The following is a 12,443-nucleotide window of genomic DNA, read 5'->3' on the forward strand; positions in this document are numbered from 1 at the left end:
TCCTCTGCTCAAAAAGAATTCTTATTCTAAACTATGAAAACCCGCACTCGGCATGATATGAATATTCTGATCGCACCCGCACTCGGCAACTACACAATCTGGTGTTCCCAGACGTAACCAGAGAGGCTGCGTATCGAATCTGAGCTCTCTACTATCGATATTTCTGGAGAGATCACTTATCCCGTTTCTCTTCCAGTTCCTGTTTACACATATCTACACGACCATAAAAAAATCAGACGAGTTTACAACTAAGTTATGGTTATCTACACATTCACTTTAATAGTCCTTTATTGAATACTATTTATAAATATATAATAAAGTATAATAAAAATAAATAAGTGTGATAATAATCATAATAATTAAATGGACACAGTCTCACTGCCTATATCAAAATGGCCTTACAATCAAAACATTTCATTTGGCAATAAACAAGCTATTTTCCTTTATTCATTTAAATAGCTAAATAAATACAGCGCTGCACCATTTAAACTACTACAAATGTGTATTTATTTACTTAAAGTATTAAATTATAGCCTAACAGTTTCTAGTTACTGTATTAGTTCCTAATAAACTCACCTCCTAACTTGAGGGTTTAGTGTCAAACGATGTTAACTACAAAATCATTTTGTAGTTGATGTTTTTTTAATTAACCAAAAAAAAATCATTTGACATTTTCTTAGTTTACCGGAAATGTGCTTATAGTCCAAGCTAACTTGTAAAGTACTAGAGAGATACAGTTCTATGACATATGCATTTCTATTTATATAAAGTAAAACTAAAAGTTGTCTCAAAACAAAAATGCAATTTTGTAGTTAACGTTGTTTGACACTACACCCTCGAACTTACCTAATTGGAAAAAAAAACCAAAAAAAAAAAAAAAAAAACCATGATTTTTCTTAATTTAGGCAAGTGATATGCATTAATTAATAAAAGCATTGCTTTTAATATTTATTAACAGTTATTAAGAATAAATTGTTAAAGAAAAAATTGCTTGTTTTACTGATATATATATTCGTTTTTCGTTCTTGAAAATTAAGTATTCAAATTTCGGTAATTGTTCCGGGCGCCACCTATCAGCAATGACGGATGATTTACGATTATATTGTTTAACAACATATTTAAATGCACAAATGCAAATGGGCCTGGAGTACTGGATTCCATGACCTAAAGAAGAAAATAATACAGTATATATCCAGTAATTAAAATTCTAATTACTGGATATATATACGGTATTATTTTCTTCTTCAACATATTTAAGTTAAAAAGCATAACCTTATATTGTTGAATAACGAGATTAAAAATAAGAGAAGTTATATACATTCGTTCTCTATCAGAAATGAGAATTTTCACGTCCAATTCAGGGAACTTGCAAATTTATTTTTAAAACCAAATCATTATAATTTGGTTTGTGTTTATAATCTATTTATAAGTAACTAGTAATATAAATAACTAGTAATCATAAGTTATATACTGTAATCACGTAAATTTCAATCACCGGTTATTCTATGATGTGCCCTTCGAAATAATGCTAGAGATAATAACTTGTTCAGTGATTATACCATTACTGGATTGCGTGCTCTTCTGAAATCGATGCTTCGTTATTTTCTTGAAATCCAGTTCCTCCTTCAATTGTTGCTGGATTTCCAAAATATCACTAAATCTCTCTCTCTGAGTTTAAATTTTAGTCAGAGAGTAAAAGAAACATATAGGTAATTAGAACTGAAGAGGGTAGGGACAAAAACCATGTCCATTTTGGTTAGAAATTGTTGTATGAGGCAATTTCGCTGCATCATAATTTTATGCAGAGAATGGAGGACTGATTGGCGTAACGCCTAGTTTAGTTCGCTAAATCCTGCAGGATTTTCACCTGATGTCTCAGATTTGGACGTCTTGAGAGTTCTGCATTTTCAGGCTCGTTACCAAAGTGCCTATTGTCTTCACTATGTTCGCATGTAATAACTCGGCTCGCAATAATGGGTAGAGTTCCATGAAATTTTACTTTTGTTTCTTTTCGAAAGATTTGTCGAGTCGTCCCAAATTTCATTAAAATCGGACAAATATAAATCGGGAAATTTTTTTTCATGTATATTTCGTAGGCTATCTTTATATCGTAGCTGAAGCACTGGATATTATTTTTATTGTCGTACGCTGATTAAAGGAATGAATGGGAAATATGGCAGATACGCAGAAACGAAATAGCTGGTTTGGCAATAATAGTTGCTTTTTTTTTTTTCTAGTTTTTGTTATCAGTTTATTAAATACATAAATCAATGATATATTACTATCTGCTTGTTATATAATTAGAGCAGCAATGTTAAATACGTATAATATTTCAGTTATAAAATCCAGGAAGAAATCAGGAAACTGCACACCACAAAAGCGGTGACAAAATCATGTTTAATTATTAATCACACACCTGAAATATATAGGGATTCAATAATTGTGTGCATTTCACATGCTGTTGATTATAGAGAATTAAAAAACGGGGAGAATAATTACCTTTATATATTATTAATTAATTGTTAACAAGATAATTATATTTACTTTTCATTTCTATTAATCATAGAAAAAAATCATCAAATAAAAATCTGACGCGTCTGAAATGTAACGCACTGCGTACATTAACTTCAACTTTGCAAATCACTCAAAAGTTTCTTTCCTTCGGCTCATTATTATCTCTCAAAACTCCATCTTTATCGTTTCTTCTGTATGAGAAGTTTTCCGACTTTGTAACAGGACTTAAACTCGTAAAAAAACCTGAAAACTCATTATTTCAAATCCATCATCCCAGTAAAACTCAAAAATCGTAACGAGTACTCAACATATTCTTTTGATAGATCAAGTTAGACTAAGTACATTGTTACTATCTGCGGCAGAATTCCATGCCATCATTCGTTCGCATTGCCATAACAAAGGAGTCCCATTGGGAAACTTTTGGACAGCACTTCGAACGTAACTAATATATGTAAGTATGTATAAATAAAACTTAATAGAGTTAAATATATAGAAAGCATAAAGGCTCTGTAACCTAGCAGTTAAAATGGTATCCCTTTAATTTTGAAAATAATGCTTCTTCATTAGGAATTTTCATTACGCAATGAGTTTTCCTCGACCTAAAACAACTTCTATTCTAATATTTTTCGCCACAGTTCTTTGTTTTCTGTGTCTTCCGCTCTCAGTCCTCGTCTTTCCATGCCTTTACAGACTCCATCCATCCACATCTCCCTTGGTCTTCCTCTCTTCCTTCTTCCTGATGCCACCCAATTCATAATCACTTTTGGAAATCCATCCTTCTCCACTCTTCTGGTATGTCCATACCACCTCAGCTTTTTTGTTTAAATTATCTGGATGATATCAGTTTTCACTTCCATCATTCGTCGAATCTGTTCATTTCTTATTTTCTCCGGTCTCGATTTTCTTGCTGCTCTTCTGCAGTAGTCCATTTCTGTTGCTAACAATTTCCCTTGTCTTTTATTCACTGTCCATGTTTCTGCCCCACAGATCATAATGCTCTGTACTATTGTTTTGTAGATAAGTCTTTGTCTTAAGGAGTATATTCCTACTCCACAGGATTGCATTCAGCATGCCTATCGCTTTCCTTCCATCGCTAATTTTCTTCTCAACCTCCAGGTTACACGATCCATCAGCCTGTATTATCGATCCCAAGTATTTAACGTTATGTATTGTTTTAAGTTTATATCCAGAACGCCTGATTTTGGCTTATCATAATTTATATCTTTAATCCCCATGCTCTATATGTTTCCACCAATTTCCTGCACATATACTCTGCGTCATCCATATCTTGTGCTACCACCACCTGATTATCAGCGAACAGCAAGCTGAATATGTACACATTGTCTTCAGGTATGCCCATATTGTTGCCTTTTCTGAACCATTCTCTTAGACATATATGAATATAGATCTTAAATAGAGTTGGTGACATACAGCAGCCCTGCAGAAGGCCCTTTGAAGTAGTAAACCCTTGGGATAGTCTTTGCTCCATTTTGACTCTACATATGTTGTCCTTATACATGGTATTAATGATATTAATCAGTGGTTCACTGATAGACGCCCGCCCGCTTTAAAGCTTCCCATAGCAGTTTTCTAAGCACATTGTCATACGCCTTCTATAGATCTATAAAGGTCATCCCAAAATCTTGACATTTCTCATACTTCCACCCCCCCCCCACACCACCACCACCAAGAATTTGTCTGTGTGAATATATGGTCTACGCATGATCTGCCTACTGTAAAACCACATTGTTCTCTGATCCCTGGAATTCCTTTTCCAATCAATTTATTTTAATCCTTCCTCTGGTGTTCATAATGCAGTTCATTATGCAGATACCTCTATAATTTGAACAAGTTCTCCTGTCTCCTTTTTTAAAAATTGAGACCATATAACCTGAAGTCATTACTTTGGTATTTTCTCTCCTCGAAATATGCCATTTATTAGTTTTATGATTAATGTAATCACTTCTTTCCCTCCATATTTCACCAATTCTAAGCTAATCCATCCTGATCCAGGTGCTTTTTCCGTGCCTTCAGCGCTCGCTCTCTGGTGTAACCTTTAATTCCGTGTCCTCATGCAGATGTTCGTTTCCTTCTATGTACTCTTCCCCATCTCCTCCTAGTAATTTCTTATATCGTAGCCATTCCTCCATCTCTATTATCTACAAATTTGGCTTGTGCATGTTTTGATTCCTCATATCCTTTAATACTGACCAGGCTTTCTTAATCTTCTAAACCTTAATTTACTATTTATATTTGCACACATTCTTTCCCATGCTTCATTCAGACTTTGCATCCCTTGCTAGCTTCCTTCTTCACTTTATAAGCTATCTTATTTTCCTCACTCTTTGTATTTAACCATTTTTGATATGCCTTCTTTTTATCTTCTACTGTTTTGCTAACCTCCTCCGTCCACCAGTAGTAATAATAATGATAAATATTATCTGTTTTCCTTATGTCTTCCCTTATCTTTGTAACCCAGTACCTCCCGTGCTACCTTTTTATGTTTTCTGTCAGATATCCATAAATATTATCTGTGCTTCCTTCAAACTCCATCTATTTTATGGTCCATTCTCTGAACATAGTCCTTATATACTTTCATCATGAAGCAACTCAATATATATATATATATATCACACCATTCTCTTCCTTCACTTCCCTTTGTTCTTCTGTGTCTGTGTCCCAGGCCAAAGAGTTTTTGCTCTGATAAGATAGTGGTCTGATCGGCAATCAAGTACTCTATACACTCACAAGTCATTTAATATAACTGAACTTATTTGTTTTGATATGACATGTTCAATGATAGATCTACATTACTTAGTTGTTTGAGTCCATATAAATTTTTGAATATTTTTATGCTGAAAATTGTGTTATTGATTTTAAAATTGAATTGTGTACATAATTCTATCAATCAATCACCATTATCATTTCTTTCTTCTTCTCACCACTCGACTTTGATTATCCGTCCTATCGTATCATTCATATCTCCCATCATGTAAACTTCCTTTCTTCTTGGTATAGATTCCACAGTCTCTCTCTCTCTCTCTCTCTCTCTCTCTCTCTCTCTGTCTGTCCCAAAACTCATCTTTCTCTTCATCTGATTTGTCATTAGTTGGGGATATGCACCGATTTTTGAAACCTCTTCCGTATATCACCAGTTATACCGCTGTAACTCTTTAATTCACATATCTCCAACTTCTTATCTTCTGTCTTAGTCTTTTATGTATGACAATTGATACTCCTGCTTTTGCTCTCATACTTTGGTCAACTCCACTCCAAAAGTAGATGTATTTTCCCCATATACTCCTCACCACATCCCTTCTTTGTCTCGGATAACACTGCTATATCTGCGTTTCCCTTCAGTAACTCATTGGGCACTCCATACATCTTGGTCGATAATCCCGGTACATTCCAGCATCCAAAATCACGGTCCATTTGCCGGACCGTTTTCGATAAGTCTGTCCGGTCATTCCAATTTTAGGTCTTTTAACATTGAACGGGGAGCTAGCCCGTTGCAATAACCCCCAACCTGGAGGACCAAAATAATAATAGAATTACTATTAATTCCATTATTTTCCATTCCTCCGACCAATGAAGGAGAACAATTTTTAAAGCTTATTGTGACGTGAAAAAATTGAAGCTAAAACGGATCTTCAGCCACTAAAATTGAAAACCATTCGTTTAAATATGTTAATATTAGCACCAAAATGGGAACCACATCGAGATAACACCAAGAGACACAGAATAGCTAAATCTGCCACAGACTCGGGCCGTCGAGTGTAATCATTCATATCTTTGAATTGTGTTCTAAAAGGTCTATCTGATTGCAGAATGAAATAGTTACAGGCGATAAACCAGATACTCCTGTGTGAAATAACCAAGCCAAAGTCCTCCTCCCATCGCTGGAATCCAACTGGAACCTTTTCAAAAAAAAAGGGGGGGGACTAGGGAAAAGCAATTCCAACTATAAACGAAAAGATGATACCTCATATGATCTTACCATCAGTAATACAAATAATGATAAACCTTACCTCGTTTCCATGCATATTGGCAACGTATTTGACATTCGGTTTCATCAGAGGCTCTTCCTGAGGATAGCGAGACACTACTAGTACCCACATTTCTCGACCTAAAACAGAAAAAGCAAGCCGACTATATTTTACAAAAAATGTATTCTGAAAACTTCACAAAATTTTCAGAAAACATTTTTAATATTGGATTTAAACATGATTATATTTTTTTGACGTTGTTTCTCTTAAAAAAATTGACTTGGATTACATTTTCTGCTATAGAGATTACCTTCTTCTCGAATTGTTGTGTTTTCAAGTAATTGACCAGAACTACCAGTAGTGAAGCGGATCTCATTTGGAAACAAAAGAATTCGCAAAGAAGGTAATCTTGACTTAATGTTAGCAATAAATACACTCCAGGTCAAAATTTATGGTTAGTGTCTATTTTAAATCCACTCAAAAAGAATCGCATAAAAATTCGACCGGCTTCATCAACATTATAAAAAATAGGAAAAAAAATTAAGAACAACACTGTTATTGCAAGTATGGATGTTTAGAATTTTCCGATGAGAGAAGATACAGAGACAGTAAACTAAAATAAGGGGTAAGAAGTTGGGATTCAACAAACAGACTGTCCAATAGGATGATAATTAAATTATTACAATTGGCTTTAGTATTTCAAATTCGAAGAGAAATTTTCCTAGAAATTCAAAAAAGCAGTTGCAATACCTTAACATAAAAGGAATCTGTGAGAAAACTGAGAATATGTAAAAAAAATAACGGATTTCATATTGGTATTAAAATCAATAAACAAAATCGGTAAGTTTCTGAGGGAAGCAATTCATCCCGACTAAAGGTCACATTCATTTACAAAAACACGTGCGGCTGCAGAAAAATTTACTTTGGGAGGAAGAGAGAGGTTATTTGAAAGGCGAGGTTGGGAACATTGTAAACATTTAGAAAAGCGGAATACCAGGAAATCAGATATTGCAGGGCACGCCTGCGAATGTTCTTATTTAATGTTAATAAATAAATAGGTAGGATTCATTAGGGTCAATTGCTTTCTCTCTCTTAGGACGTCGTCTCCATTATCTTACTGGAGACGCGTCCTAACGTTGAGAGGGGGTTGAGCATATGATCAAGGGACAGGTATAGGTTCAGGGGCGTGACACTTTTTTTATAAAGGTAATTATCGCGGAGTAACAGTGGTTTAAATGTAGTTATTTCTTAATAGAAACAACTCAGAGCAGTATGACTCATTTAAAGTCATGATTAGGGAAGGTTCTTAACTGTTACTCAGTGTTTTACGTAATGTTTCATTTCCTTCAAGTGCTTTTCGCAAAGGAAGTGCATATTTTAGAAATAATACAAGATGACAGACTGAAGAGTAATGCTCGTTAGTTCATAATGATGGCGCAACAAGTTCCAACTAGGTTCTCTGTTTGGTTGATCGTTTACAAGTTGTTTTAAATGAAAGCATCTTTGAACACGCGGTTTCCTTCAACGTGCAGTTGAGTTTTGCGCTACCAAAAATGTTAGATCTCTCTCTCGAGCCCTAAATGAATCCTGGATCGATCGCTGTGATCCGTAAAACGGGAGATAGTCCAAGGAATTTCGTCATAAGTCCAAGCATCAGCCAGCAAAACGATAGTGACTTTTTTTGGGACACTATCGGGGTGATCCACACAATTTTTAGAAAAAGGAAGGGTCACAATTTAGTTAAGTAAACTTCATTGAGATATTGGATAAGCGCATAAACGAGCAAAATTGTATAAGACCTGGCAACAGAGCAATGTTGCTTCAACGCGACTATGGGCGATCTCACTGCAACCGTGCAACATTGACAAGAATTTCGTTGCTGGAATTTGAAACGGTTCCGCATCCTCCCTATAGTCTAGATTTGGTCTCTAAATATGACGACTTTGATGAAGAAGTTATTAAAGCAGCAGTAAAGAGGTGGTTGGCCTCTAAAAATTTGCCGCTCAAATTTTACTTTAACGACATAAAAACTTGTTAAGCGTTGTTTGGTATGCAGAAAAATGATAGGTTAAGTTAAACTTATTTTAAATCTACAACTTTTTTTTTTTTTTTTTTTTTTTAATTTCGCTTTTGATTTGTTTCCATTATTTCAAAACTTATGCACAGAGGCACTGCTTTTTCAGCCCATCCTCGTATAATTTGTTGTATGTTTTAGAAATACAGAAATATAATTCTCTTTTTACTGACTAAAACTGTTTACCGACGTAAATTGAGGAAAGTAGAATTTTAGTTACTACAAAAAGTTATATAATTCACATTCCGAAATACAGATGTCATGAGAAAAACATTCTGCTAACCTCACTTAAAACAAACAGATGTCTCCAAAGTAAGAAAATTTTCACAAACATTACTGACGTGTAGATAAGTTGAAAAAAGACGGAACGAAATAAAGATCCGAATAATTAATAAAGACATTTTATATTTTACTTTTGTTTTCTTTTTTTTTTCTATTTCTTTCTGTCCTGAAATGCTTTATCACTGTTATATACCAACGTTATATGTAATATTTATATATACACTGAGTGGACAGAAATCATGGGATACCTAACCAGTAACAGGTAGGCCCACCTTTCGCCCGGATAAGGGCAGTCACACGCGTTGAATTGAGTCCACTAGTTCACGAAAGCGTTCCACAGGTATTTCCATCCATGATTGCAGCACCACTGTCCATAATTCTTCCAAATTCCTGGGTGGAGGATCCAAAACTCGAACGGACCTCTCCACAGCATCCCAAAGATGCTCCACAGGGTTCACGTGAACGGGGAGGCCATTCTATGGTGGTAAAATCTGCATAATGCTCTTCGAACCATGTCCTAGTCACCATAGCTCTGTGGGGAGGCGCATTGTCCTGCTGGAAGAGTCCATTGCCCTGTGATGCACTATGACCATGAAGGGATGCAGACAGACAGTCTCTGCAAGGATGAACACGTAACCAGGACCGTTCAAAGATTCGTTTGAACGTACCAGAGGTCCCAACGTGTGCCAGTTGAACACACTCCAGACCATTACTGACCATCCACCTGCCTCAAAAGTTCCTTGTTGACATGAGGTGCACAGCTTCGTACGGTTTCCGCCAGATACGCACCCTCCCGTCCGCTCGAAATAACTAGAAACGGGACTTATGGGACCAGGAGACCCGTCTCCAATCATCCAAGGTCCAGTGCCGATGTTCTTTCGTTCAGGTGAGGCGTAAGGTTCTGTTGTGGTGTTAACAATGGAACTCGGGTGGGTCGGCGGCTCACGTAACCTATGGCGGTTAATGATCGCCTGATAGTCTTGGTGGAGACGTTTCTGGCACCTCCCTCGTCGAAGTCGCCGGCGATTTGTGCCACTGTCGCTCTCTGGTTGGCTGAAACAATGTCCATGATGACATGTCATTCCGGAAATGGCGTATTCCCGATACACTCTTGATACTGAACAGGGATAGTGCAACTTCTGTACGACCTCCGCGATAGTAACCCATGCGTCAGGCACCCACTATCATCCCTCTTTTAAAGTCGGTTAAATCACGACGTTTATCCATACTGACATGGAATTACCGTTGACGTGAATACAGCGTACCTATATACCTGCCAAGCGGTGGATTCGTCCACTAGCGAGAGGGTGACAGCGTCGCGTTGCCCAGGAACCAAATATCCCATGATTCTGTCCTTTCAGTACATAGACTATGTAGCTTATTTATGATGAAAAACCACTTATTTCAGATTGCAAATAAATCGCACAGTACAATAAACTCTTCATGATACGCATTTAGATATCCCAATCAAACTATCAGCAATACTAGAAAGTTCGTCTCTTTATTTCCGATATCACGAATGGTCTTACCTACAATAAATATCACGCGAATCTTGTTCGCCCTTTCCATAATCTTGCGTTTTAGTACCCCTGAAAATACAACTCGCTTACATTTTGATGTTACGTTCTCTACTGTCAATAAATATACCGTGTAATACTTAAAGTTAAAATGACAGAAAATCTGTAAAGCTGTTCGAAACATCTTGTGAGATTTAATGGTTAAATTTCTTCCTTCTGGATAGTCAAGAATAGACTGTATATGAATGAAACGGCGCAGAAGTTAAATTTTTTATCAATGACAAAGTGGCAAAACACAAAATTAGTGAAACCGAAATTCTAAGAGACCAATAACAGCTAGAATTCATGTTAATTTCGGTTAGACTACTCCTTTCTCTTAAATCTGCAGGATTTTTCCACCGAATGCTGGTCATCCTACCCAGACTATGCTGTCAGAGATTTATGTACAGGATAAATTTTATCTGAAGATCGCGGAATTAAATCCCCTCTGACCACCAAACCATGATACAAGGTAAAATATGAAAAGTAATCCCACTTTTGCATTCTTTGCACTATTTTGTGTCTTGCACAAAATAGTCCTAAGAAAGCAAATATTGTGCAGAGAAGGGCAACGAGATTGGTGAAGGGGACAAAAGGGTGCTCTTACCAAGAAAGGCTTCAGTTCTGAAAATTGCAGTGGCTAGAGACTAGGCGACTGCAAGGAGATCTGATTGAGACGTTAAAGCCTTGAATGAATTGAGTAAGCTCAATGTGGATGGCATTCTTCCTCTTGCTTAGACTGCATACGTGAGGGGGCAAATTCAAATCGAGAAAGGATGATTGCATAATAGATGGGCGGAAGTTTGCCTTCAACCAGCGGATGGTTGTTTGTTAGAATAAACTTTCATCTGTCGTCGTGGAAGTGGGTAGTTTGAATAAATTCAAGGAGAACTAGACAAATTCTTGGAGGGATGGGTGAGGTGGATAGTTTTTTTTTTTTTTTTTGCTAATGCTCTACTAATATGTAAAGGATGCAAAATTGTTCAAATATCAGCTGACTAAGGGAAGCAGTCTTATAAATATCAATAGGCCGGCCGTTGTCAGCTTACGGGGCCACAAGTGGGAAGTTGCAGGTTCGAGCCTGTACGCTTCCATCACATAAAAAAAAAAAAAAAAAAAAAAAAAAAAAAAAAATTGAATTTCAGCTGCCAAGGAAATTCAAGTACAATTCTTGCAAGAATAACTAGGAATGTTTTTGGAATCACTAACAGATTTAATGTCTTCGAACTGTGATTAGTGACAGGAGAAAAAAATAATACAGATAAAAAGGAACAAAGTTCTAAGTAGGGGAGAAAGGGAGGGGTGCGCGCGCAATATATATATATATATATAAGAATGCGTCTAACGGTTACTACAATCTAGGAAATATTTAAAACAGAAACTGGTATTTGGAAATTATTAATGGGACATAAGGCATAAATCTGCCATGTGCGTGTTTTTTTTTTTAAATCCTGCTAGCCGCCCCCCGCCCCTCCCGCGGCATGTACCTCGGAAAAATATTTTATAAAGCACCGGATTTTTGAGGGTCTACTGTACAAAAATAAGTTGCCCAACTATAAATAATAGTACTGTAATAGTTGATCTGGGTTATTTTGTGCTGCTATAATACTTATTTCTGTGACGCAGCTTCTTTAACAACAGCATTATCACATGACACTAAAGACATCGTAAAGCGACCAAGGTACGGACGGCCTTTCCACTTGTCAATGAAAACCACGTCAAGGTACTGATGAACGGAGATTACATAATGGACACTTCCCCCCCTCTCCTCCCGAAACAATCTTGTCAAGTTCCAGCTATGGTATTAACCCTATTAACCCGTCTCTCAACACCTGCGGATCTAGCTGACATTGCTACTCAAATCACCATTATGTCAAAATGCGTTTCCAACTGCTCGTTTCAAAAAGTTCGTTGAAACGAGGAGTTAGAAGTCGAAATTGGTTAAATGCAAGATCGTTTTAATATGCGAATGCATCGTGGCTTCAGTAACTTCTGAGTTCCATTGTCGTTTCTGTAGGATCCTCTTTGGTC

The 12,443-nt window shown here is 36.5% G+C and overlaps 1 protein-coding gene across 1 annotated transcript in view; it reads right to left on the reverse strand.

Moving 5' to 3' along the window:
- The window catches only part of LOC150085959 (carboxypeptidase D-like), a 325,596-nt gene that overhangs the window by 101,952 nt on the left and 211,201 nt on the right, over positions 1-12,443 (reverse strand). The window contains exon 3 of the mRNA XM_090374305.1: positions 6,543-6,640. Coding sequence (XP_090230431.1) covers positions 6,543-6,640 — 98 coding nt within the window. The remainder of the gene's footprint in view (positions 1-6,542; positions 6,641-12,443) is intronic.

This window comes from Mastigoproctus giganteus, chromosome 5, assembly GCF_048544385.1.
Source record: "Mastigoproctus giganteus isolate SK-2022 chromosome 5, ASM4854438v1, whole genome shotgun sequence".
Taxonomy (NCBI): domain Eukaryota; kingdom Metazoa; phylum Arthropoda; class Arachnida; order Uropygi; family Thelyphonidae; genus Mastigoproctus; species Mastigoproctus giganteus.